The 23,579-nt window shown below is 47.2% G+C and overlaps 1 protein-coding gene across 5 annotated transcripts in view; it reads left to right on the top strand.

Moving 5' to 3' along the window:
- The window catches only part of Smg6 (SMG6 nonsense mediated mRNA decay factor), a 222,766-nt gene that overhangs the window by 197,657 nt on the left and 1,530 nt on the right, over positions 1-23,579 (top strand). For 4 of the 5 annotated variants that reach the window (XM_076936313.1, XM_034504241.2, XM_076936309.1 and 1 more), the window contains 5 exons: positions 560-736; positions 4,259-4,405; positions 17,176-17,329; positions 20,211-20,422; positions 20,805-20,886. In XM_076936313.1, the coding sequence (XP_076792428.1) occupies positions 560-736; positions 4,259-4,405; positions 17,176-17,329; positions 20,211-20,422; positions 20,805-20,886 (772 nt within the window). Of the gene's footprint in view, positions 1-559; positions 737-4,258; positions 4,406-13,522; positions 13,696-17,175; positions 17,330-20,210; positions 20,423-20,804; positions 20,887-23,579 lie in introns of those variants that run through there. The other variant, XM_076936311.1, reaches the window with a different exon arrangement.

Below are 23,579 nucleotides of genomic sequence, written 5' to 3'. Positions count from 1 at the left end.
GCCCCATCCTCTAGGCCTGATAATTTTCTGCCCAGTTCTCAGGTGAGGCAGAAACCATCCAGATAAGTTCAGAATGACTTGGCTAAGATGAAACAGCCAAGAAAGCTTATCTTTCCGTCTGCAGACAGCCCTGGAGGGAGTCTAGGAATGGGGTGCCAGGGGTCCGAAGGGGAGAAAGCAGTGTTTTGTGGCAGCCAGCCTGCTGCAGCACGTTCCTCATATTGTTACTTTTAGTCCAAACTTAGAAGAAATTATTTTCTGGTTTTTGTTTTTAATGATAGGACTTAATAAAAGAAAAGCACAAGCCCTGAGGGCACCTGCCATTGGTCCTGAGGTTGTCTGCTGCCCCAGGGATGACCTAAAGCAAGGCCCTGGTGACTTCCTTCCTCTAGAAGACCTTGGTCCTTGCATTCCTCCGTACACACTCTTGTTGCTCATACTACCTCCCTCCCCAGTAACTTTGACACAATTCTCATGTCCCCTGCAGCTAACAGTGTCTCTCGTCTTCATCCTCCCTCTCAGAAAATGCTGTTTTTCTTCTCTCCCTCTCGCTCTGTAGGTTATTGCAGCTGACTGCAAAAGGGTCACAGTGCTGAAGTATTTTCTGGAAGCCCTTTGTGGACAAGAAGAGCCTCTGCTGGCATTCAAGGGTGGAAAATATGTGTCAGTGGCACCCGTCCCAGACACCATGGGAAAGGAAATGGGAAGCCAAGAGGGAAAACAACTGGAAGATGAGGTACTGTGCGGGAAGAGCCTGCTATGGCAGAGGGAAGGCTCCCTTCCCCGTGCCCGATGCCCAGGCTGAGTCTTCTCCTTGAGGTTATTTATAACCTCTCAGTTCACTGTCTGTGGAGGTGACAGCCAACCTCTCAAGAGTGCACTCTGCTGGTGCCCCTTACTGCCAGTCCACCCCAATGCCTGCCTTCATCTACGAGTTCCAGATGCTTCTTTTTAATGTTGCATTGGAGGAAAGAGTTTAATAATGTTCAGCTCTGGAGGCTTAGGAAAGAGAGTAAAGAGAGGGGTGTTAGGGTTCAGGCTGAGGATCAAGTTTATAGATGTGCGGAGCTCAGCACAGCACAGGCCTAAACTTCAGCCTCCGGCTCACGTACAGGAAGAGCTGACATTGCTGGCCCCTGTGGAAAATCGCCCCTCCCCCAGCCTGCTCTCTCTCTCTTCCTCCCTCCCTCCCTCCTGCACATCCTGATGTGATTAAGGAATTCTCCTCTTGTTTGTTTGCCCTTGATTGTCCCTGTAGCCCTGCTTCACTCCAGTCTGTCTCTGTCTTTCTCTCTCCCCCCTCCCCTTCCCTCCCTCAATCTCGAGTGTGTGTGTGTCCACGCACACACGTGTGAGCGCATGTTTGCCTATGTACCCCACCCCTATACCCCAGCAGACCTCCTTGGCATGTCTTTATGGGATGATCTCTGATGGTCATCTGTATGTGCCCAGTCTGTCAGTTGAAATGAACATTGCTGTCCACACCCCTGAGGTCTGTGGACTGAGAGTCCTTGTGACTCTGTGGTAGAAATGGAGCGTATGTACACTTAGCATCACTGGCAGCCTCCTTGCTGTTTATCTGGGTGTGGGTAACTCTGTCTGGGAGTATACACATCTCACTTTTGCCTGAAGGTTGGCTCTTTTCTTCTCTTTAATCCATAATATTAAAGACGAGGGTCTTAGGTAAAAAGAAACATGGGATGGAGGGAAGGGACGGAAGCAGTTCTAGCCAGAGGCCAGGTCACCCATAGGCCAACACAGTCATTTGGCCCACAGCAGTCTCAAGCGCCCGGTGGAGCAGGGCGGGGTACAGGGATGAAATCAGCAGCAGGCCAGGGAAGCCAGATGTCAGCTGGAAGCTGTCGTTTCGGATCTCAGGCAGTGATAGAGTGGCCACCTTTGGAACACAGTCTTCAGAGAAGCAGTCTTGGCCTGGCTTCATTAGGATAGCTGGAGAACTCCACCCCATGCCTGATGATACAGGGCTTAACTTCCAGGACAGAGGTGGTTCCAGGGCTATAGCTAAGCCCACGATTCCAGACTCTCTAGATGAAACCTGGGCAGAGAATAAAGGGAAAGAATGAGCTGTCAGCATGGGAGGAGAGAGTGGAGTTACCAGAGCCATTGGGGTGTCCAACTTTAGCAAGCAGAACAGTGCCCCTGCAACTCTAGACAGTGTGGGAAACACAGGCCCATGATGTCCATACCTCTCTCATTTATCTCTCCCATACTTAAAGGCTAAAAGAGTAGGCAATGGAGAATAAGCAAAGGCAGCTCTCCAGCGTGACTATAAGAGATGCCTCTGAACATCTAAGACTGGCAGCACAAGCCTAGCTAGGCAAAGAGGTTCTCCTCTGACCCTAGAAGGAGTGGGCTACCTCTGGTGCCTGATCTGCTTGTACATACTACACTACTCTCCTTCTGAGGCTTACTGACCAGGCAAAGGTTCGTGACCCACACTAGGCTGCCCACTTCTTCCTTTTCCCACGAGTCTCCTGGGTTCCTTTATGTTAGTGGTCCCTGGGAAATCCTACTTACCCTGTTCTGTGTAATTTCATAACCCTGCACTTCCGTGTTTGCTATGAGAGCTGAGCAAACCTCAGACAAGCTTCTCTGACCCTCCTTTGACCTCAGTCCTGTTCACTCCAAACCAGTGCTAACTTAACTGTCCATCCCTGGTTAGAGCAGGCAAGAACACTCTTCCTCCGTGAGCCAACAGGCATCTTGTTGTACTTGCTCTTGTCCAGGTTAACCCTGTGAGCAAGGAAATAAATGTGAAATAATCTTCCTCCTCATAGCCAGGTATTGATAAGTAATTGGTGCTTGTGAACAGCACCCTAAACCCCCTCAGACCTCTCAGGACAGTTACAGATTTTATCCCTACCATCTCCCAAGACTAGCTGGAAAAGGTGGTGGTGGACATGGGAGGTAGGGTGTCATTGGATGCCTTTCTTTGTAATAGGACAAATTTGTAGTTCTTGGGGATACTGCCAAACGACCCACCTTCCTTAGATGTCCTCATCACCTTATCTACACTTATTAACTACTCTTCACCAAGAGAATCCCAGTCTAAATAGGTCCAGGCATGATAAAGCTGAGCCACTAAGGGCTGTATCTGAGCTTGCTCTCTCAGTTCAGAACTCCAGCCCTGCAGGTTTGTTTATTGTGATTGATAAGAGCAGACATGGGAGTCAGACTCACTTGAATTTGAATCCCTGATCTGCTTCCTGCCACCTCTCTGACTCTGGACAGGCTATTTTATTCTAAACCCCTTATTTATAAAGTGCAGATGGTAATAGCTATTGTGCAGGCCATTGTGAGAATTAAAAGAGTTAATGTATGAAAAACACATAGCTGGGTACACAGCCCATAAACAGCACCGAGTAGCTAGTAGCTGTCAAATGTAGTCATCATTCTGTTAGAATTACAAGAATCTTCCTTCTCCTGTTGAATCATTCCCTATGTTCCCCTTCTAGCCCCATCCCCTCGGGCAGCTGTATGTTCTCTTCTGACCAAGGCCAAAAGTGAGAGAGTGAGGAGTGGAGCTAGGACCACCCGGGGAGCAGTGGCTGCTGAGAACCAAGTCTGCAAGTGAGGAAGTGCCATCCCTGGGGAAGGCTCCATCAGCCTGGCAAGAAGGCTCCTTAAGCTAGCCAGCCACCTCCTACTTACTCTGCCTAGGCCCTTGGAGGGCAGCTGAGCAAGGCCATGTTATGTGAATTTTTTAATGGGGCCCAGAAGTCCCCACACTACCAGGCTGTTGTCTTAAAAGGAAATCAGGGCAAGGTCTATAGAGCTACAGCATCTGCTCTTGATACTGTCTGGGGGCAAGGGAACTTCCTTGCTTAACTCCCAGATGTTGGCCAGAGTTGATTCCTATCAAATTATTAGCACGAATTAGATTTAAATTGAGCAGTTCAACTTTCTGTTGCTTACTCTTTGAATCATTTGTAATTTCAAAATGAAACCAGGTCTAAAGTTTGTGTTGAATGTGTGCAAGGGAGAACAAGGACTGTGAACACAAGCATGCAAGTGAATATATTGATTATGAGTAACATAGGTATAAATGTGTAAGAAACGCTCTAGCACATAGGTACAGTTTCAGGGGAAGAATCACTACTCCTACCAACACACTCAGGGAACCCTTGGCAAGGAATGCTTCCCCCACGGGGTAGGGAGCTACATGACAGAGAGTGGATCTGCTAAATATCATGGCTAATGATCTCTTCTTTCTCCTTGTCTGTGTCTTTACCCCAAGGAAGAAGATGTAGTGATTGAAGACTTTGAGGAAGATTCAGAGGCTGAAGGCAGTGGGGGTGAGGATGACATCAGGGAACTTCGAGCCAAGAAGCTGGCTCTAGCAAGGAAGATAGCTGAGCAGCAGCGTCGCCAAGAAAAGATCCAGGTAAAGCCACGCTGGAGAAGCTGATTTCCACTGAGGAATGTGGCTGTGTGTGAGAATGTGGCTGGGCAGGGAATGGGATGGTGTGAGCAGGAATGGTAGGGGACCCTGTTGTTATACTCAGGTTGTAAGTTCTAAGGCAGGGCAGCACTTTTCCTGTGAAACTCTGTCAACACCACACATGCAGTCTTTGATACAATTTAAGGGACTCATCTTTCACCATCTGTAGATATTCATGAAATACACTCCTTCTTGTGGGATTAGAATGTCATAGCCACAGGCTACTTATCTGGGTTCCCAGGGTATTAGGAGAACCCACTTAGGACAGAGTACTCACCACATCTTCCCAGGTAGATGCTATTTAATCTACATTCACATTTACCTCACTGTCAGCCCTCTTGGAAGCCCAAACCTTCATTTCCAGCAAGTTTTTCTCTTTGGTTGTCCAAGATCTGTTTCTTTGTACTAAGTACTTGTTTCTCCAAGCAAGTTAAGCTCCCTTTATAGACTATGTACATGGGGAGCATTAAGCCTCACTCTCTGGCATGTGTCTTTAGATCTCTCTATAGGCATGTGTATCTTTAGGTCTCTCTTCAGATGTTCCCCTCATCTCCTTCCTACCCCTCTCTTTTCCCATCCATCCCTTTCTCATACCACTTGCCCCACAATGCCTCCCTCTCTCCATTTTGAGACAAGGTCTGTGTAGCCCTGGCTGGCCTGGAACTCACTATGTATACCAGGATGGTCTTAAATTCACAGAGTTCTCTTGCCTCTACATCCAAAGTGCCTCCAAAGGCAGGTGTTAGCACTCCTGGCATGCTGTTCTCCTCTTGAGCATATGGTTTAGTGCAGAAAGCCAAGCAAATTTGATATAATTCATGTTCTGACACCTATCTAGCCTTACAGCACTAAGCAAATTATTTAACTTTAAAGAGCCTATTTCTTCATCTACAAAGCGGGATGGTAGTATCTCCCTTTTACTGTCCCCAGAGGCTTACATGAGACACTGCCACAAAAGTTCTTAGCATACAACTATTCCCTTTGTCTAGTATTGGTCTCATCCCCTGCCCCAGGAGAGCAATACTTTTAGACATACCCATGTCCTACTGCTACTAGGATCCAGCATGTAATACCTCTCTATGCTTGCCTGTTGTAATGTGGCTACCTGTACAAACCTCTCATGAGTCTGACTGTAAACCTCTTTGTGGCCCAAAGAACAGCATCATCTTCATGTTTCTCTTCCCACCCTTTTCTTTCTCACCATCAGTCCTCACAAAAGTCCCATCTCAAGTCTTTACCTCCTCATCTTGACACTCAGTCCAGCTGTTAAAGAAACTACTGCCAGGGGGCCAGAGGGCGAGGGGTGGGGATTATATATGAAACTACTGCCAGAATTACCTAGGACCTGTTTTTACCAAAGTTGGTCCTGCTGTGGATGGTGGTGTGAAGCCTGTAATCCCAGCACATGGGATGTGGAGGTAAGATTCCAAAGCCATGCCAGACAGTGGTGGTGCACACCTTTAATCCCAGCACTTGGGAGGCAGAGGCAGGTGGATTTCTGAGTTTGAGGCCAGCCTAGTCTACAGAGTGAGTTCCAGAACAGCCCAGGCTACACAGAGAAACTCTGTCTCACCCCCCCCCCCCCAAAAAAAAAAAAGATTTCAAAGCCATCCTCAACTACAAAGCAAGTTCATGAAACCCACTCTTAAAAAACAAAAACAAAACAAAACATAGTCCCCATTATAGTTAACTTCTTTTTTAGCTTTGGGTTCTTATGCCTGTCTCCTCCAGCCTCCCTTTCACACAGTAAGTAGTATACTGTTGTCTTCTCTGCTACTCAGAGCTACTTTCCCAGACTTCTTCACCATTTTTTTTAACTCCTCCATCTTTTCTATTGTTTTTTAGTCTAGCAAGCTGAATTGGTAGTTAACAGAAATTTTTGGTTGACTTCTTTGATGGTAGCAAGTAGAACATCATCTTAAATTCTACCATGGCCTTTTATAAATCATGTTGTCCAGTTTCTTCTCATGTCCTGTTTGTTCATTCACTCCTCCTCTCCTTCTAGGTATCATTGCACTCTACCCTAGTTCAGGGACTTGTTGAACCATAACAACAAGGCTCCTGCGTTGAATAGCTCCAGAGGGTGCCAATAACTTTATAATCTGGGAATGGCCCCTCTTGGACTTACATAGTACTTAGTCTGCCCACCAGGTTCACTCACACTGTGAACCCACAATCCCATGGAGAGCCATTCCTCTGCTCTGAAACTATCACTGCCTAGCTTGGCTAGTGAAATAAAGCTTAATTCCTTCTGATAACATCTTAGGCTTCTGATGTGCTCCAAGTATGCTTTTCCTGCTTTGTTTCCCATCAACATACTCCTGTGAACCACTGGTATCTAACAATTGGACACTGGGCAAAATGGTCAACTTCTGTGAGCCTGTTTCTAAATCTGTAAAGTAAACTAAGCACAGCACCTGCCTCCTAGTTGCTGTACGTCCTTAGGATGAGTGCATAAAGTGTCTATCCAGCCATTAAAACTCCTGCCCAGACAGTGACATTAACCTTCCTCTCTACTCACTGCCCTTAGACTCCGCCCTTTCCTACTTTTAGATCTTTGTTGAGTCTGTCTCTCAATCCAAAGGGCTCTTTTTCTGCTCCACATTTCCTGTTACCTGTTGAAATTCTGTTTTCCCTGCATTCCCCAATGACACTCCATCTCCCCAGTGAAGCCTTCCCTGATTTCTTCCAGGAGGATATTGTCTCTGTGCTCTAGGGTTCCTGTGGAGTTGATTTATACCTCATTTGTAGGACTGCTATCATGTCTCATATTACAGTTATTTGTGGGCCTTTCCCCCCACAGTACTATGAATTCCTAGGAATCAGGGACAGTGTTCTCAGCACAGTTTAGCAAATGGTACTGAGCATTGACTCTCCTAATGGCTGCAATGTACAAACCTTGGGGGTCGAAGGGCAAATGAGATAACATTTCAGAGCAAACCATATAGTATAGAAGCTATTCTTTTGTTTGTTTGTTTGTTTTGTTTTGTTTTGAGACAGGGTTTCTCTGTGTAGCCCTGGCTGTCCTGGAACTCACTCTGTAGACTAGGCTGGCTTCAAACTCAGAGATCTGCCTGGCTCAGCCTCTGGGGAACTTGACTTAAAGGTGCATGCCACCAATTGCCCTGTGAGAAGCTATTATTGAACAAGAGACTTGGCATGTGGATGAGGTCTTTTAAAAAATCAAGTATTAACTGGGTATGGTGACAGATGCTTTTAATTCCAGCATACACGAGACAGAGGCAGGCAGATATCTGTAAGTGTGAGACCAGCTTAATCCACATAGCAAATTCCAAGACGAGCTCTTGTCTCAAAAAGCAAAAAAGATCAAGTACTGGGCTAGCAAGATGGCTTAGCAGGTAAAGGCACTTACCACCCACCAAGTGTAATAATCTGAGTTCAGTTTCCAGGACCCATATGTTAGAAGGAGAAAACTGACTCCTGAAAGTTGTCCTCTGATATATGCTATAACACATGCACCTACTCCCTCTACCACACATGATTGATAGATAGATAGATAGGTAGGTAGGTAGATAGGTAGGTAGGTAGATAGATAGATAGATAGATAGATAGATAGATAGATAGATAGATAGAAAATTGTTTTTGATTAGGTACAAACAAGCCTGGGTAATACCATATATATTGAAGTGGCTTAGGCAGGAAGGTCATAAGTTCAAGGCCAGAGCTGGCCGGTACCATGAGGATGAAGTGTGTAGGTTGGGCTACATAGACCCTCCTGAGATGGGAGAAGGATGCTGTGAGAACACATGCCATAGGAGCTCCATCTTCTGTCAGAGTACACTGTCTAGGTTGCCCATGCAAGCAATAAGCAGTCCTGATAACTGGAGGCCTAACATAAGACCTAACTGCAGGGCCACTGACTATCTGTGTCCCACAAATTTGTTCAGAGGAGGATGCTGTGGCCCCTTTAAGAACAGGCCCCACATGCACTGCTGTTGGCGGCCCTGCCTCCTGTCAACCTCCTTCCTCCAGCCTCATAGCCACAGGAGGATTTCTCAGCAGAGGAAAAATTCCCCCTTTTACCTCCCCCTTCTCTTTAATGCCCGGGGCCCTTCACTTCCATAATTCTTCATTTTCCAGCCTTGAACGTAAGCCAGACACATCTGTCTGGCCATATGCGTGAACCCTGGAGTCTGTGCCGAGGTAGCTGTAAAACAGGGCCGGTGAAGGCCCTTCTGGGAGAGCACACACATGTGTGTGCCCTCAGGCCATTGGCTCCCTGCCCAGAACCACGGGGCCTCAGTGCTTCAAACCCGTGTTAACCTTCTCTATTTTTCCTCTTTTTGTTTAATTTAAGGGGGAAAATCCCAAGGAAAAGGTATAAATTGTCCTGGGAGTAGGGGAGAGGCTCCTAGCTAGAGAGACCATTATTGTTGGCAGGTACCTGGGTCACACTAATACAATAAGGAAGAAAGGAGCATCCAGTGAATTAAGATTGGAGAGATGGGCTGTAAATTACACTGCTCTGAACTCCATCAGTCTCCAGGGTGTTAACCGAGAGGTGTAAGGCAGGTCCCCAGCTCCCAGTGCCTTTTACAGATACAGCAAAACAGGAACCACACATGTTTGGGGAAGGGGATATGAAGATGGGGTTGAACAAAAGCCCTCTTGCCCCAGGATGGCTATAAAGTCCAAGTGAGATCTGGGGCTGTAGCCACACCTCCACTTCCCTGCTCCTACATAGACCCTTGGGCCTCAGGCTCATCTGTGGAGATGGGGGAGGTGAGGCCTGGCCTCCTTCTGCAGCCTGTCCCTCCCTGCTTCCGGGACTGTACAGAGGCTGGTGAGTGGGGCCGACTAGAGGTCAGAAAAAGGGTGTGGGGAGCTCCTAGGGCCTGTGCAGCTGGAACTGCAGAGCCCAACTAGGCCCCTAAATGTGAGGGGTGCCAAATCCACCCACCCAAGGCTTTGAGACCACACGCTCTGGCATAGCACAGGCCTTGCCTTGTTGCCTAAGATAGCGCTTCCTACTGTATCAATCCTGTCTACCTCACTGCTTTCTACCTGTGTTTTTATTTGTATTGCCATTCTTGGGAGAGGTCCAGAGTCCTTAGCAAGGTACATAATTTGTCTGGGAAGTTGGTCAGAGGATTTCATTTCTAACCACCCAGGGCCAAACAGTCACTAAAAATCCTCCTCCAGACACTCAGGAGGCATGGCCTGTTGGCACCTCATACTGTCCTAGCCTTGTGAATCTCCTGCCTCCTCCCCTGATTCCATGAGGCTCTCCTGTGATTTGTGCTGCTGTTGGGCGGGGTCAGGTTTCCTGAGCAGTTGCAAACATCCCACCTGAAACATAACAGGCTCTTCCTCTGGCCACAGCTATTGTTTCCCTCTGCATTATGGCCACAGTCTTGCTCTGTAGCCAGCAATGACATGTGTTCTGAAAATAGCTTCACTCCACTGTCCCCTTCCCACCCACCCACCCTCCTGAAGATGTAGTCACTCCTTTGTGGGAGCCCTAGGAGTTTCACTCTAAATATAGCCACAATCCATTCACGCTGCCACCCGGCCTGGGACAGGGTTGGGGGGGCATTGTGGAACAATGGGGTATACACAGAACAACCCCCCCCCACACACACACACACACACACCTGTATGGAAGGAAGCTAGCGGAAGGCAGACACTCAGCCCTGGCTCCTAGCTGTCGGAGACATTGTGGGGGCCAGAACACTACCAGTGTAGGGGCACGTTCACCTAAATGGAAAGCACATCAGTCTGCAGAGCTGGGTACCGTCCAAGCATGCCCCAGCCTCTCCGCATACCATCATGCTAGAGCTCCAAATGACTCTAGCCACTGCTGCCTCATTGGCTTCTACAGCATCCACATTCTGTCTTACCCCTATATCCCAGAATGGTCAAGCCTTTGGGCTGAATCACCTGACTGCTCTTCTAGAGAACCTGAGTTTCATTCCCAGCAATCCCATGGCATCTCATAATTGTTTGTAACTCCAATTCCAGAGGATTTGACACCCTACGGTAGCCCCCATGAGCACTGCACAAGCACATGGTACACAGCCCATACATGCAGGCAAATAATTTATGCAAATTTTTATTAAAAATTTTTTTAACTCATCTGGGTTTTCTTTAAAGTATTATTTAGTGGATGAGACTGTGATAGAGTTCATCGAGCTCCTGTAATAGTTAGGTCCTAGGAGCCCTGTGTTAAGTCCTGAGGTGCCTGTAACCCCAGCTCAAGTGGGAAAAGAACTTGAGTTCAGGATTTCACAAACAGCCTAAGCAACAGAGGGACCCTATGCTTGTTTGTTTGTTTGTTTGTTTGTTTGTTTGTTTGTTTGTTTGTTTTGAGACAGAATCTCACTATGTAGCCTTGTGTAGGCTAGAACTTGCTGTATAGACCAGGCTGGCCTTGGATTTACAAAGATTAGCCTGTCTCTGCCTCTATCATTGGAGAGGGTGCAAGCAAAAGTCATTATAATTTTTTTTAAAGCAAATATGCTTCTTTATCTTTTTGTTTTCTTATTTGTGGTTTTGGGTTTTTTTTTTTTTTTTTTTTTTTGAGACAAGCTAGCCTCAAGCTCAAGACAGTCCTCATATTTTTGTATGGAATTGTGAGCATGTACCACACCTGGCTTAAGCATCTCTTCATCCCTGTGATGCTTTTAGACATCCAGAAAAGGGGCTCTTAAGACCGTCTCAGGGGAAGCTTTCAGCAGCCCATGCACTATCTCCTCCCTTGGTTTCTGCAGTGACCATCTTGCCACTCTTACTTTTTGTCTTCTCCCTTTTCTTTCATTTACAATCCAGGTAGTTTTGAAAAATAGGTAGTACTGTCAGGCACAGTTGTGTGCTTGTAATTCCCACTACTCAGGAAGCTGAGGCAACATATCATATGCATGAGGCAAACCTGAGCAATAAGGTGAAGCCCTGTCAAAAAATGAATAAAGATTGTTTAGCACTTAAGAGTACTGCTTAAGGGGCTGGAGAGATGGCTCATCAGTTAAGAGCACCATCTGTTCTTCCAGAGGTTCTGAGTTCAATTCGCAGCTACCACATGGTGGCTCACAACCATCTGTAATGAGTTCTGATGCCCTCTTCTGGCCTGCAGGTAGAACATTCATATATGTAAAATAAATAAATAAATCTTTCAAAACAAAGCAAAAAAAAGTATTGCTCGAGCTATGTGGTCGTGGTGACTGCAGGCCTTTAATCCCAGCACTTGGAAGGCAGAAGTAGATGAATCTCTTGAATTCCAGGCTAGCCTGGTCTATAGAGGGAGTTCCAGGACATCAAAGGCTATACACACACACACACACACACACACACACACACACAAAAGCCCTGTATCAAAAAAAAAATTAACAACTAATCAAAATCAAAAGTATCATTTTTCTCTTAAAAGACAAGGATGAGCCTAGGGAGCTCCTTTACTGGATAAAGCACTTACTCCTCAAGCATACTGAGTTAGAATCCCCAGCATCCACATAGAAAGCAGGACACTGGGCTGGAGAGATGGTTCAGCAGTTAAGAGCACTCAATGCTCTTCCAGAGGTTCTGAGTTCAATTCCCAGCAACCACATGGTGGCTCACAACCATCTGTAATGGGATCCGATGCCCTCTTCTGGTGTGTCTGAAGACAGCTACAGTGTACTCACATACATAAAATAAATAAAATTAAAAAAAAAAAAAAAAAAAAAAAAAAGCGGGACATGTCTACATAATGCCTGTAACCCTAATGTGAGGGGAAGAGCAGATCAGGTGGACCCTGGGAGTCTGCTGACCAGCCAGCCTTCCTGAAACACCAAGTTTTCACTTTAGAGAGATGCTGTCTCTAGACAAAGTGGAAAACCATGGAGAAAAATACCTGGATGTCTTGCTGTAGCCTTTGTATATGAATGCATGGACACATATATCCCTAAACATACATACATATATATCATGTGCACCAAAAATGAGAAAGTCTCAATCTGCTGTCCTGGCTGGCCTTGAACTTATGGATGGCTTCAAGTGATCCTCTTGACTTAGTCTCCCAAGTAAGTTGGGATTACATGCATATATCTGTACCCAGCTGCTGTTAGTCTTAAAATAAAAATTAATACTCCTGAGACTAGAAAGATGGCTCAGCAGTTAAGAACATATAACTGTACTTCCAGAGTATCCGAGTTCACAGCAACCATAGGCTCACAACTGCCAGCAGCTCCAACACCTGTGGCCCCCATAGGTACCTTCACACGTTAGCACATACATGCATACACACACTTGATTACAAATAATAAAATAATATATTCTTAAAAAGAAGTAAGTATTCCTGTGCCGCCTTTCCTATTTACAGTTACTGGTGTCTTTGATGCCCACTCAGATGCACAGAATGTAAAAGAGAGTTGTACAGGAGACAGTGGAAATTGTCATTGTCATTGCTAAGTTGTGTCAGGCACAAAGTTAGGTACTCTGTGACATGCAAGGTAAATGTGGAAGTTTGCCATGTTATAAAGCTTCTCATTTGTGGTAATGATATTACTCTGTCTGCAGAGTAATAAATAATACAGATCCTATGTGATTCCATCACCCTTTGAAGGAAAGGAAGCAGCTACACTGTGTCTGAATCTTGTAAAAAGAAGAAACACTTAAAGCCTCTACTTGGTATGGTGACCCTGTTACATGACCTGCTGTGCACCTGCTGTGTATTGTATTTTTGTGTCTCTATTTTCAGTGGGTTAGTATTATAAAATCATCTCACTTTAACTTGTAAAAGAACCTTTCTAGAGACACAACCCATCAGCTGCTTCAGCTATTGCATACCATACCTCTTTCCCAGTTGTCAGTCAGTTTGCTCCAGAAAGCTCCTGTTGCTCAGAGGTAACTGGACATTTAGCACTTTTCTCTAAACTGAAGTTATTTTTCTCTTGCACACTTCATGCCAACATGGTTCTCATTGCTACAAGTCTGATTTAGAATATCTCCTCTTTTTATTTATTTTTGAGTCATTTTTGTGCTTGCTTATGTGTTTACTTGTTTTTTTTTTTTTTTTGGTTTTTGTTGTTATTTTTGGTTTTGGTTTTTGTTTTGTTTTGTTTTAAGACAAGGTCTTGCCAAGGATGGTCATGAACTCCTGCTCCTCCTGTGTACCACCACATTGCCCTTGAAGTGCCTACACTTTCCCAGGGCACTGTCTAAGAACCGGCGTGGCCCAGGCTGAGCTCCAGTCGGAGGGCTCCTGTGGAACTCCCCTTCCGGGTCAGTACATTTGACTCCAGGCCAGGGATGATCTGTCTGAGTCTCAGCATTCCAGGTTCACCCCCCTCACTCCCACCAGAGGCTTCTGCAGCTTTTTACTCGTACAAACAAAAATAAATCTCACTACCGGCCTCTGAACTCCGCAGCAGCATGCTTCCCTTCTCCCCAGCGTCCCATGGCTGTGAGTGGGGACTTGGCACTCTCCCCATCAACATCACTTTTTCACTCCCTGCGCATCCTGTGTCCTTCTCTCACCGTGCGACCCAGAGATCAGAATGGGACGTGACGGCCGGCACAGGCGCCGTGCACAGCTGCCAGGAATCTGACGGGTAAAATCTGGAAAAGTTGGGAGGGCAAATGCTAAACACACACAGCACCACTCAGAAAAGGCCGGAAACACAGACACCCATCACATAAAGCCTGACTCCTAAGCTCTTCTTGATCTGCCATTCTTTTTATTGGTACAGAACTAATCTTGTGACCCAAGTATTAATCCCCTTACCTGCTAAGCCCACTGGCACCCCAAAAAAAAGAGACAGCAACTTTGTCTAATCTCCTGAGACTCCATGAGGGCATGTGGGGAACAGGAAGCAGTTGTGTGGTGACTCACTGGGCAGAGCCAGGTTAGGGGAAGTTGTCTGCAGGCGTCTCTGGGACCGGATGAGGGCAGCCCAGCTCTGACCACCACACGCAGCTTGGCCCTGTCCCATTCCCAGGGAACCATCTGCAATCTCTTTGAGAGACTATGGCCAGTTCACCTTTCTGGCCACAGACCATAACTCCAGGTACCCAAGGAAATAAAGCTTCCCCAAACCTTACTCTCGGTTTGACATCTATCTTGTCTTCAAACACCAGGCTGTCCCCCAGCCTGCCTTGGCTGTCTGGATTACCACTAGCATACAGGTGGATTGAACCTGGTCTTAGGAACCCATTGTTCATCCAAGGTGAAAAACCACAGTCATCAGCTTTCTTAATGGAAGTCTAACCAGGACTGCATGTCATTTCTCTAAGTAGGAAAACAGATGTGAGAGGAAGAGAGATGATGCTTCCTTAATTAAGACTAGGGCTCCTGTCTCCTATCATCCAGCAGCCATGTGGCAGAACTTGTTATGTCCTCTCTCCCACAAAAACAGAGATTTGGAACCCAGGGCTACGGGAAACGCATTCTGGTAGAGTTGTATGGGGACAAAAGCGGGAGCAGGGGTCGGGGGAGCTGCTTCTCGGCATAAAGGACTGCAGAGTTATTTGCTGAACCTGAGCAGGACCTTTTCCTGTTCTTCTCAATGCCCACAACAAGATTAGTAGAATGTGTGTTACTATCCTTTTGGCAGTTCTCTGGGAAGGGACAGTGACCCAAAAACCCTGGGAAGGTGGCTGACACTTTCCCCTTGTAAGGTGAGATCAGTTGGAGGGTGTCAGCAGACGGGGCCTCTCAGCCACATTTCTCATGCTGCCACTGTCCCGTGGCCTATGTCTTCACCAACTGTGGTGGCAGTGGCAGCAACAACTTACTCATAGGGAAAGGTCTCTGGCAGGTCACCGAGAAGCCACCCCCATCCTTTCAAGTCATGCCCTTTCAGTTTTACTGTCACCCTAGTGAAGCCTAAGCAGCCTTCTTGCTAACTGTTGGTGGCCAGGCCCAGCACCGTGGGCCCCATCTCAGTTGGCACGCACATACACTTCCTCTGTGCTGTTTCTGGGTCTGTGTCCTTGTGGTTGCTATGTTTCAGAAGACCATAAGAGGGAGTGAGGGGACTGAGACTGACTAACCTGCTTTTCTGGATTCCCATTGGTCCTGATTAGCTTCCTACATAGAGTCTGCCAGAGCAGATAAATTCAGCCAGTCAATTTACTTTCTGGCTATGATCCCTAGAAGAAATAGCACAATTATAAATATAGTCTATAGAGACAGATATACCCTAAACCCGTCCCATCAGGTTCATTGCCATCCATGTAAGACTGTCAGACCACAGGACACTGGGTGTTGTAGTTGTTCACAGAGTTCCACAGAAATGGAAAAGCCTGTAGCATAGATAGTCCCTGACTTGTTGGCTTCTGGGGCTGACAGTGGTTAGTACACAGACCTGCTGGTGGTGATGGGAGTAACTGTTGAATAGTATGAGGTGGGGCACTTTGAATTTTCATTATGTCATCTCAGTTTGTACTGGGATACAGCACAGTTATCTCTACTAACCTAGAGGACATCCCTGAAGAGCCTAAGACAAAAAGCCCTGATGCCAATTTAAAGGGAAGATAAAGGCAGTGATGGTGTTATTTGTTCAGGGTTGTTGTGGTAAAGAGTTCAAAGTAGAGCAAAAATGCTGGGGGTAGTTGTGCTTTTAATCTCAGAAGGTGGAGGCGGGCAAATCTCTGTGAGTTCAAGGCCAGCCTTGTGTACATACCGAATTCCAGGACAGCCAGAACTATATAGAAAGACCCTGAGGTCTCTCTTGTGTTTTAAAAAGACCTACATTTAGGAAATGCTATGCAAAGCAAGGACAGGTGATATAGTTATGATCCGGTTGTTGTTCTCTGTGGGCTGGGTCATAACTTCTTCTTTATGGACTTCTGTTGCGGGAAATGATAAGTAGCATCCTGCTAATACCCAGTTTTTAAAAATGTTTTACATTGTGTGTGTGCACACGTATATTTGTAGGAGTCAAATTTTATCAATCTTTTTTTTTTTTTTTTAAAGACAGGATCTTACTATGTAGTTCTGGCTGGTCTGGAACTCACAGAGATGAGTGCTTCCTCTTTCTGAGTGTTGGAATTAAAGTTGTGTGCTACCGCATAGGACCATGTGTATGTCCTTTTAAAATTCAGATTCTATGTTTAATTTCGTTAAGGTTTGGAGTAGGTGGATGGTTGAAATGCACAATGAAGTGAGTTGAAATCACAAATGGTGGGGTTGTGGGTAGAGTGCTGACATCCTGAAATACTGGGTTTGATACCTAGGATTGCATAATACCAAGTATGAGTTTGGGCCAGCTGCATGAGACCCTGTCTCATTTTAAAAGGGGACAGGGAGAGCAGAGAAGGAAAGGAAGGAGGGGGGAGGAAGAAAGGAAGGAAAGATGGATGGATTCTGATCTGAGTATTCAAGTGTTTGAATTGAGAACTGCCTTGTGTCTGCAATCTGTGTAGTCTGCCTGTGTAATATGTGACTCTCTTCCTAGCCTAGTTACTTGCTCCCTTCTTACCTTCTTGGTCTTAAGTCTTATGATCTTCTCAGAAACTTGTTTTTAATATCATCAGTGTCCTTTCTCAGAGACAACTAAAGTTTAGTGAGACTTCAGGCCTGGGCCATTTGGTCTGTGTTGGTTTTGATTGTACTGCTTAGCTCAGCCTGTAGGTCTGTCCCTCAGGCTGAAGGGGTGGCTGTTCCTCTGGAGGGGGAAAAGATGTGTGGGGGCAGGATGCTTACACACTGTTGAGTCAGGCTCCTGGCTCACCCTCCTGCTTACTCTCTTGCTCCCTTGTATTCTGTGTCCCTGTAGGCTGTTTTGGAAGACCAGAGTCAGATGAGGCAGATGGAGCTGGAGATCAGACCCTTGTTCCTCGTACCAGATACCAACGGCTTCATTGACCACCTGGCCAGTCTGGCTCGGCTGCTGGAGAGCAGGAAGTACATCCTGGTGGTGCCCCTCATCGGTGAGCTGGGTGGGAGGACAGAGCAGCCCTGCACGTGCACAGCAGCCCCTCTACACATGCCCGGAGCCAGGCTGGCCTGGCTATGCGTGTGTAAGACAGGATTTGCAGAGAATGTGTGGGGCAAGAAAAACTGTTTAATAATCAGAGTAGTTCAAATTATTATGGCTGATCCATGGCTTAAACTGCTTGAGCAAATGGACTCCTGTGTCCCAGCAACCAGCGGCTGCATGAGCCCAGCCCTTGTTTTTTCCTTATAAAGCTTGCAGTAAAACAGCAAAGCTGGTTCCCGTTATTGGTAAACACTCAGCCCTGGCAGATAACGGCAGTGCTGCTGGGTGGTCTGGCAGGGAGGCTGGGAGGATTTTGAAGTGGTTAGATGCCTTTGGTCTGATTGTCTTGTAGCTTTTCATGATCATTCTGTTGGTTCGAGGTAACATTCTTCTGGCCAGTGTCACTCTAAGGCCAGACTGACAGGAACCCTTTAGAGCAAGACCTTTGGCTCACGCCTTTCAATCCCTACCACTTGGGCCATTGGTACTGGTTAGCATCTCGGGGTCCAGCAGGCCTGCTTTTCCTAGCTGAGTGCTCATGGAGATTACTGAGTACCCCTAGCTCTTAAAGCTTAATGGTAGGTCAGCCTCAGGTTGTGCTTTGGTCTCTGGGTACCTGTCAAGTATAGCTAATGTAGCTACTACAGGTGATGGCTGTCCTGTGGGGGGAAAGAGGTGTGTAGGATGATTGCAAGGACTAGAATCTTTAATGTCCCTCTTCCAGCAGCCATTTGAAGTAAGTTCGAGAACACTGTTCTCTGAAAAAAGGCACCAGACTGGCAGTCTGCCTGACAGGCCACCTCTGACATCCATGCCAAGATGTTCCATTGGGCCTTCCCTCCCAGTCCCAAGTGTCTTAGTGCCAGATGGGGGTGGAAACAAAGGGCAGGAAACATCCGCCCCTGCAGAGCCTGTAGAACCCTGGGGGGTTGTGGGAAACACGTTAGCACCACCTGAGAATGTTGGCACTGAAGCAGTCCTCCTCCCTCCCTGTCTTCCTTCCCCCTCCCCATGTGGCCTGGACAGAACCTCTTAAACCCAGGCCCTTAGACCTAAGGGAAGGTTTGCTCCACTTCAAAAGAAGAGCAGCTTCTGTCATAAGGCCGAGCACCAGAACCACACAGTGCCCTGAGCTTTCCATTGCCCCTCTGAGTGGACTGACTTACAGGCTATATCACTGCACCTTTCTCCTAGGAGGCTTTAGTTAGGAAAAAGAAAATAGATTGGCCATTTTTGTTAGATGGTCTGTACTTGGTAAAACTGAGAAAGCTTACTGGTGTCTCAGCGTTGCCTCCCCGGAATGAGAACACTCCTCTTAGACCTTCCTAGGCTAGCCTGTGCTCCTAGTGTGTGCTTTCTCTTTGTCCCTGATAATTACAGTGGAAAGTCATATCTATGGCCCTTGGCCCTAAAGAGCTTAAGTTTGGTAGAGAAATTTAGATTTGGTAGAAAAGGAACAAATACCAGAGGATACATTTCAGAACATAGTCAGTGAACCTAAGGATACTAGCAATTGGCCACTGTACTGCAGCCACACAGGCTAGACACTGACCCTATATCAGCTGGGCAGATCCCTGTATTTAAGGATGTAAGCAGAGCTCCTGTCCACTCATGCTTTCCTTGGTGGACTCCTGCTATATGGTCAGAGCAACAAAGGGTTAAGTGGACAGCCTTCCCTGCTTGTGTCTTGTGCTCTTTAACCTGCTCTGTGCTCTTTAGGTCTGACCCCAGCATTGAGAAGTCCCGCCTGGTGCAGAAGCACAAACAAGCTTCCCCTTTGAAGCCTGTTTAGTTTGGAAGCAGGAAAGCAGATTTGGGGATAGAATACCAGTTTTTCCTGTTTGATGTTCTGTTTGCTGTACCATATACCATACACCACTGTTACACATTATCTGGACCTTTCAGCTTCTTGGTGCTAAAAGCATGGGTGTGTCTGTCTGTCTGTCTGTGTGCATGCACGTGTCTGTTTGTGTGTGTGTGTGTGTGTGTGTGTGTGTTCCCATATGGGCCCTTTCCAGAAAATGTTTCTGAATATTCAGACAATGAGTGCCAGGCTCACCATGGAACAGCATGCTCATGCCGACTCCCCAAGCCATGAATCATTGTACTAAGGAGAGGCCTCAGACCCCAAACTCTCCCTAAGCCCCCAAGGAGTGCATATTTCCCACTTGACCTCAGGCTTTTGGCTGGAATTTTGGAAAGAATCTTCACCAGAAAATGAAGCCATGTCCCAGACACATAGACAATCAGACAGGCGCGTGCACGCGCACACACACACACACACACACACACACACACACACACACACACACACACACGTAGATTCAAGGAAGTAATGTGTGTGCCAAGGTTATGGTTTTACGAAATACCAGGGCCCTTACAAATCAGTATGGCTGTCCTTCCTTGTGGCTTCCCTGTACTCTGCCAGACCAGGCAATAGAACCCTGCCTCCTTTTAGACTGCTATGGCTCAGACCCAAGTAGCTGAGGAAGGGCACTCACTCACTCACTTTTGTTTCTGTGTCCCCAAGGTTCCCTTTTCATTTGATCTATACTATAACTAAGGAATGCCTGCCCCAGAAAATCCTGTAAGTTCCCCCTGGGAGGAAAACGGAGCTCAGAGGACAGGGCAGACAGGAGCTAGGGTGCAGCAGCAGTCTCAGTCTCAGGTCCTGCCGTGTGCACAGGTGCCTGTCCTGCCAGATTCATTGGAAAACTCTGTGGAAAGATGGCCTCTATTGTCTGTGAAGGGGCCTAGCTGAGAAAGGAAGTGGACAGAGAGCAGAGGATGCACACAGGCATAACTGCTGATTATAAACTCTGTCCCATCAGTGATCAATGAGCTGGATGGCCTCGCCAAAGGGCAGGAGACAGACCACCGGGCTGGGGGCTATGCCCGTGTGGTGCAAGAAAAGGCCCGAAAATCCATCGAATTCCTCGAACGGAGATTTGAGAGTCGGGACTCCTGCCTACGGGCCTTGACCAGCCGTGGCAATGAACTTGAATCTATCGCCTTCCGAAGTGAGGACATTACTGGACAGCTGGTGAGACCCCCCAGAGAGAAGTCCACTGTTGGGAATGCTCCTGAGCTGGGCAGTGGTGGTGAATACCTTTAATCCCAGAACTCATGGGAGGCAGAAGCAGGTGGATCTCTGTGAGGCACAGAGAAACCCTGGGGGGGGGGGGGGGGGAGAAGGTGTTCCCAAAAGGTAGGAGTAAAAGCCCTTTGAACCTGGGCAACTGAAGGGTAGCCACCATCAAGGTTCAGGAGGGGAGTGTTCCTTGCTCTCTGAATCACTGAAGACAGTTAGATTCAGCCAAGCAGAGCCAGAGCCTGTCTGAACAGGACATAGCCCTGGAAGTACCTCTGCCTCTGCATGGCGCCCCCTCCTGCCCAGTGGTGCTTTTCACACTGTCTTCCTCCAGGGTAACAACGATGACCTGATCCTCTCCTGCTGCCTGCACTACTGCAAAGACAAGGCTAAGGATTACATGCCCACCAGCAAAGGTACAGCTTGGCCTCTCCTTGAGCTGTCCGTCCCTCTGCCCTGCTTTCTCCTATCCATCCACAGTCCCTAAGAAGAGTCTCTGTTGACTTTGGCCTGAGAAGTCCATACAGGCCTATACAAGCCTGAGACCATCTTGTTCACCTTACCAGAGGCTAGACCTCCTTTCATAGCTTCCCTGTCCCTAAAGAATGTTAGGTGATCTAGAGCCAACTAGGGATGAGCCTCTCTAGCCCAGGAAACCCTGCTCTAGGCCGTAAGCTGTCCCACTCAGTCTGCATCTATTTCCTTTCTTGGGTGAGTTCCTTCTGACAGTAAGAATGTCTTTATGATTCAGTATAGCTTGTTCAGGCCATGGTCTCCTGTGTCCAGCCCTCCGCAGCCCTGAGGAGTAGAGAACCTCTAGTGGGCATGCTTTGTTTTCCTTTGGCCACGTTCACCTCCCTACCCGTTTCAGGGTATTTCTGGAACGTCATCCCGCAGCAGGCCTGCAGTGGAGGTTCTCCCCAGCCAAGAACAGGCCTTTCTTCCTGATCTCTGTTGCAGTAAGCTGTAGCATTATACAGGCTAACTGGAACTGGAGGCAGGAGAGAGTTTAAAGACTGAGCTTGTAGCTGAGTTTTAAAATATTTTGGTAAGCAGAATCCCACTTCTGGGTCACCCTAAAACTCTCAAGTGTGACCACCTCAGCCCTGAATGTCCTGTACAGCCCCACATGTAGAGACTTTGCTATCAATTCCCAAGACTGTGACATTTCTTTTTGTGGAAAGGAATCTTACTCTCCCCTAGATCCAAGTCATGTGCTGAGCTAGTGATATCAGTGGATCTCTATTAACCTATCTAGTCTCATGATTCTCTTTGTCTGTGATTGAGATATATATATATATATATATCCTCTATATCCATGCCCTCGGTCTTGGCTTGCTGGCTCACCCAGGAGCTGTCTTCTCCGTGTTTCTTTCATTGCTTAGTACAGCCCTCACTTGTGCTTGTATTTCTTTCTATACCAGGAGCTAGTCAGGAGTCCACCACATGTACTCTCCCTGACAGCCAGACCTAAAATGTTCAACTGACAAATTAGAATCCTGGCTGAGCCAAACAGAGGAGCTTGTGCCCTTCCCTAGAGCAGCTTCTAAGAGGGAAGCAAGGTTGCAAAGGTCCTGTGGAGAAGTGTGGCTCCGATAGTTCTCAGCCACTGAAGTTTGTTCTTAGCCCAGATGCATTTGAACTTGTCCTGCTACCCCCAGAATTACTCCCAAACAGAACCCCACTGCCATCGTGGGGACCGCCCCTATCAAAATTACATCAGCAACGGCTGGTGTAATCAAACCCCATTTGTCAGTGTGAATTCTTAGCAGATTAACTTGTCAGATTCACAGAGAAACCGTCACCAAATGTTTATGTGTAAACGATGTTGAATTTTAAAATCATGTGGATTATGGCGGATGGGGCCTGACAAGATGACAGTCTCTGGTTTCTAACAAAGTGAAGTTACCAGTGTCAAAACAGAGGATGTTTATTGTTAAAAATGTCTCAAAGTATCCACAGAAACCCCTGCAGACCCCTGCCAGCAATGCTGGGCCTTTGTTGGCTGACCTAAAGCCTAGGACTCTTCTGGTCTGAGGCCCAGGGCAGGAATGGTGGAGTTGTAGGCAGACCCAGACAACAGCTGGGAGCCCCATGTAGCACCCCACACCACTCACTACCCCATCACACACTCACATTCCAGGCCCAGGCAACAGAAGGGTCTTAAACCTCCCTTAATCATGAGCCATGTTCTTTACCCTCTATACACAGCCCTGTCCGTCCTCTTCTCCCTTTCCTCACGACCATCAGCCCCTTGAACCTCTCCCTCTTCATCCCCAAATTCCTCCCTAGGCTGAAAGCCAATTCTCAGCCTCCCTGCCTGGAGCTGGCAAGCCCAGCAGTACTCAGGTCAGACATGGATGTTTGCAATCCCCTAGCCCGCCAACCCTAGCAGTCCCCAAACACCACAGGACATTTCCTGTGCCTTTGCTTTCTGCCAGACCTCCACTAGGAAATGCCAGGGCAGGGCTGAGGGGTAGACCTGCCACCCAAGCAGGCATGCCCTGGGCCTGGAGTGTCACTTGAGTGATTGCTGGGCCCCATTTTAAGTTCTCTCCTGTACATTATTAGTCAGAGACAGGAAAAAATTGCTGTAAAAATTATCTAAAAAGATGAAGGCTATCTGTACTGATACAGAAACATGTTTTAAGTATATAGAATATGAGTAAAGTATGATCTCAGTGCCACAGGCGGAATCTAGCCTGTGTGCGTGAGTGTGTTTACAGAAGTGCGTGAGGAGATCAGGAAGGCAGAGAGCTATGTGGAGCATGTGACAGCCAGGAGGACAGTCCTCTTTGCTACTCTACCCTGCGTACTGATAGGTGTTCACAGATCACTTTTTTAATAGATCCTTTGGCCATAGCCACAAGGCCCCTTTAGCAAGCCTCTCCTGAGAGCACCCCAGAGCTAACCCCTTTTCCCACATTTGTAAGCTCTGTTCTTACTTTCTAGTCACCTTTTATTTTAACCTTTGGATACATAAAGCATCCAGGGGTATAGTTGGGAGTCTGCTTCCTTTGAGTTCTGAGTCCTTGGAAGACAGATCTGTGGATGCCAACAGGTTGAATACTCTCAGGCACCAGGTACAAGAGTCCCATGTGAGGAGTTC

Source organism: Arvicanthis niloticus, chromosome 6 (genome assembly GCF_011762505.2).
Source record: "Arvicanthis niloticus isolate mArvNil1 chromosome 6, mArvNil1.pat.X, whole genome shotgun sequence".
In the NCBI taxonomy this organism is placed as follows: domain Eukaryota; kingdom Metazoa; phylum Chordata; class Mammalia; order Rodentia; family Muridae; genus Arvicanthis; species Arvicanthis niloticus.
The sequence above is the reverse complement of the archived record's forward strand: the minus strand, read 5'-3'. Positions and strand labels throughout refer to the sequence as shown.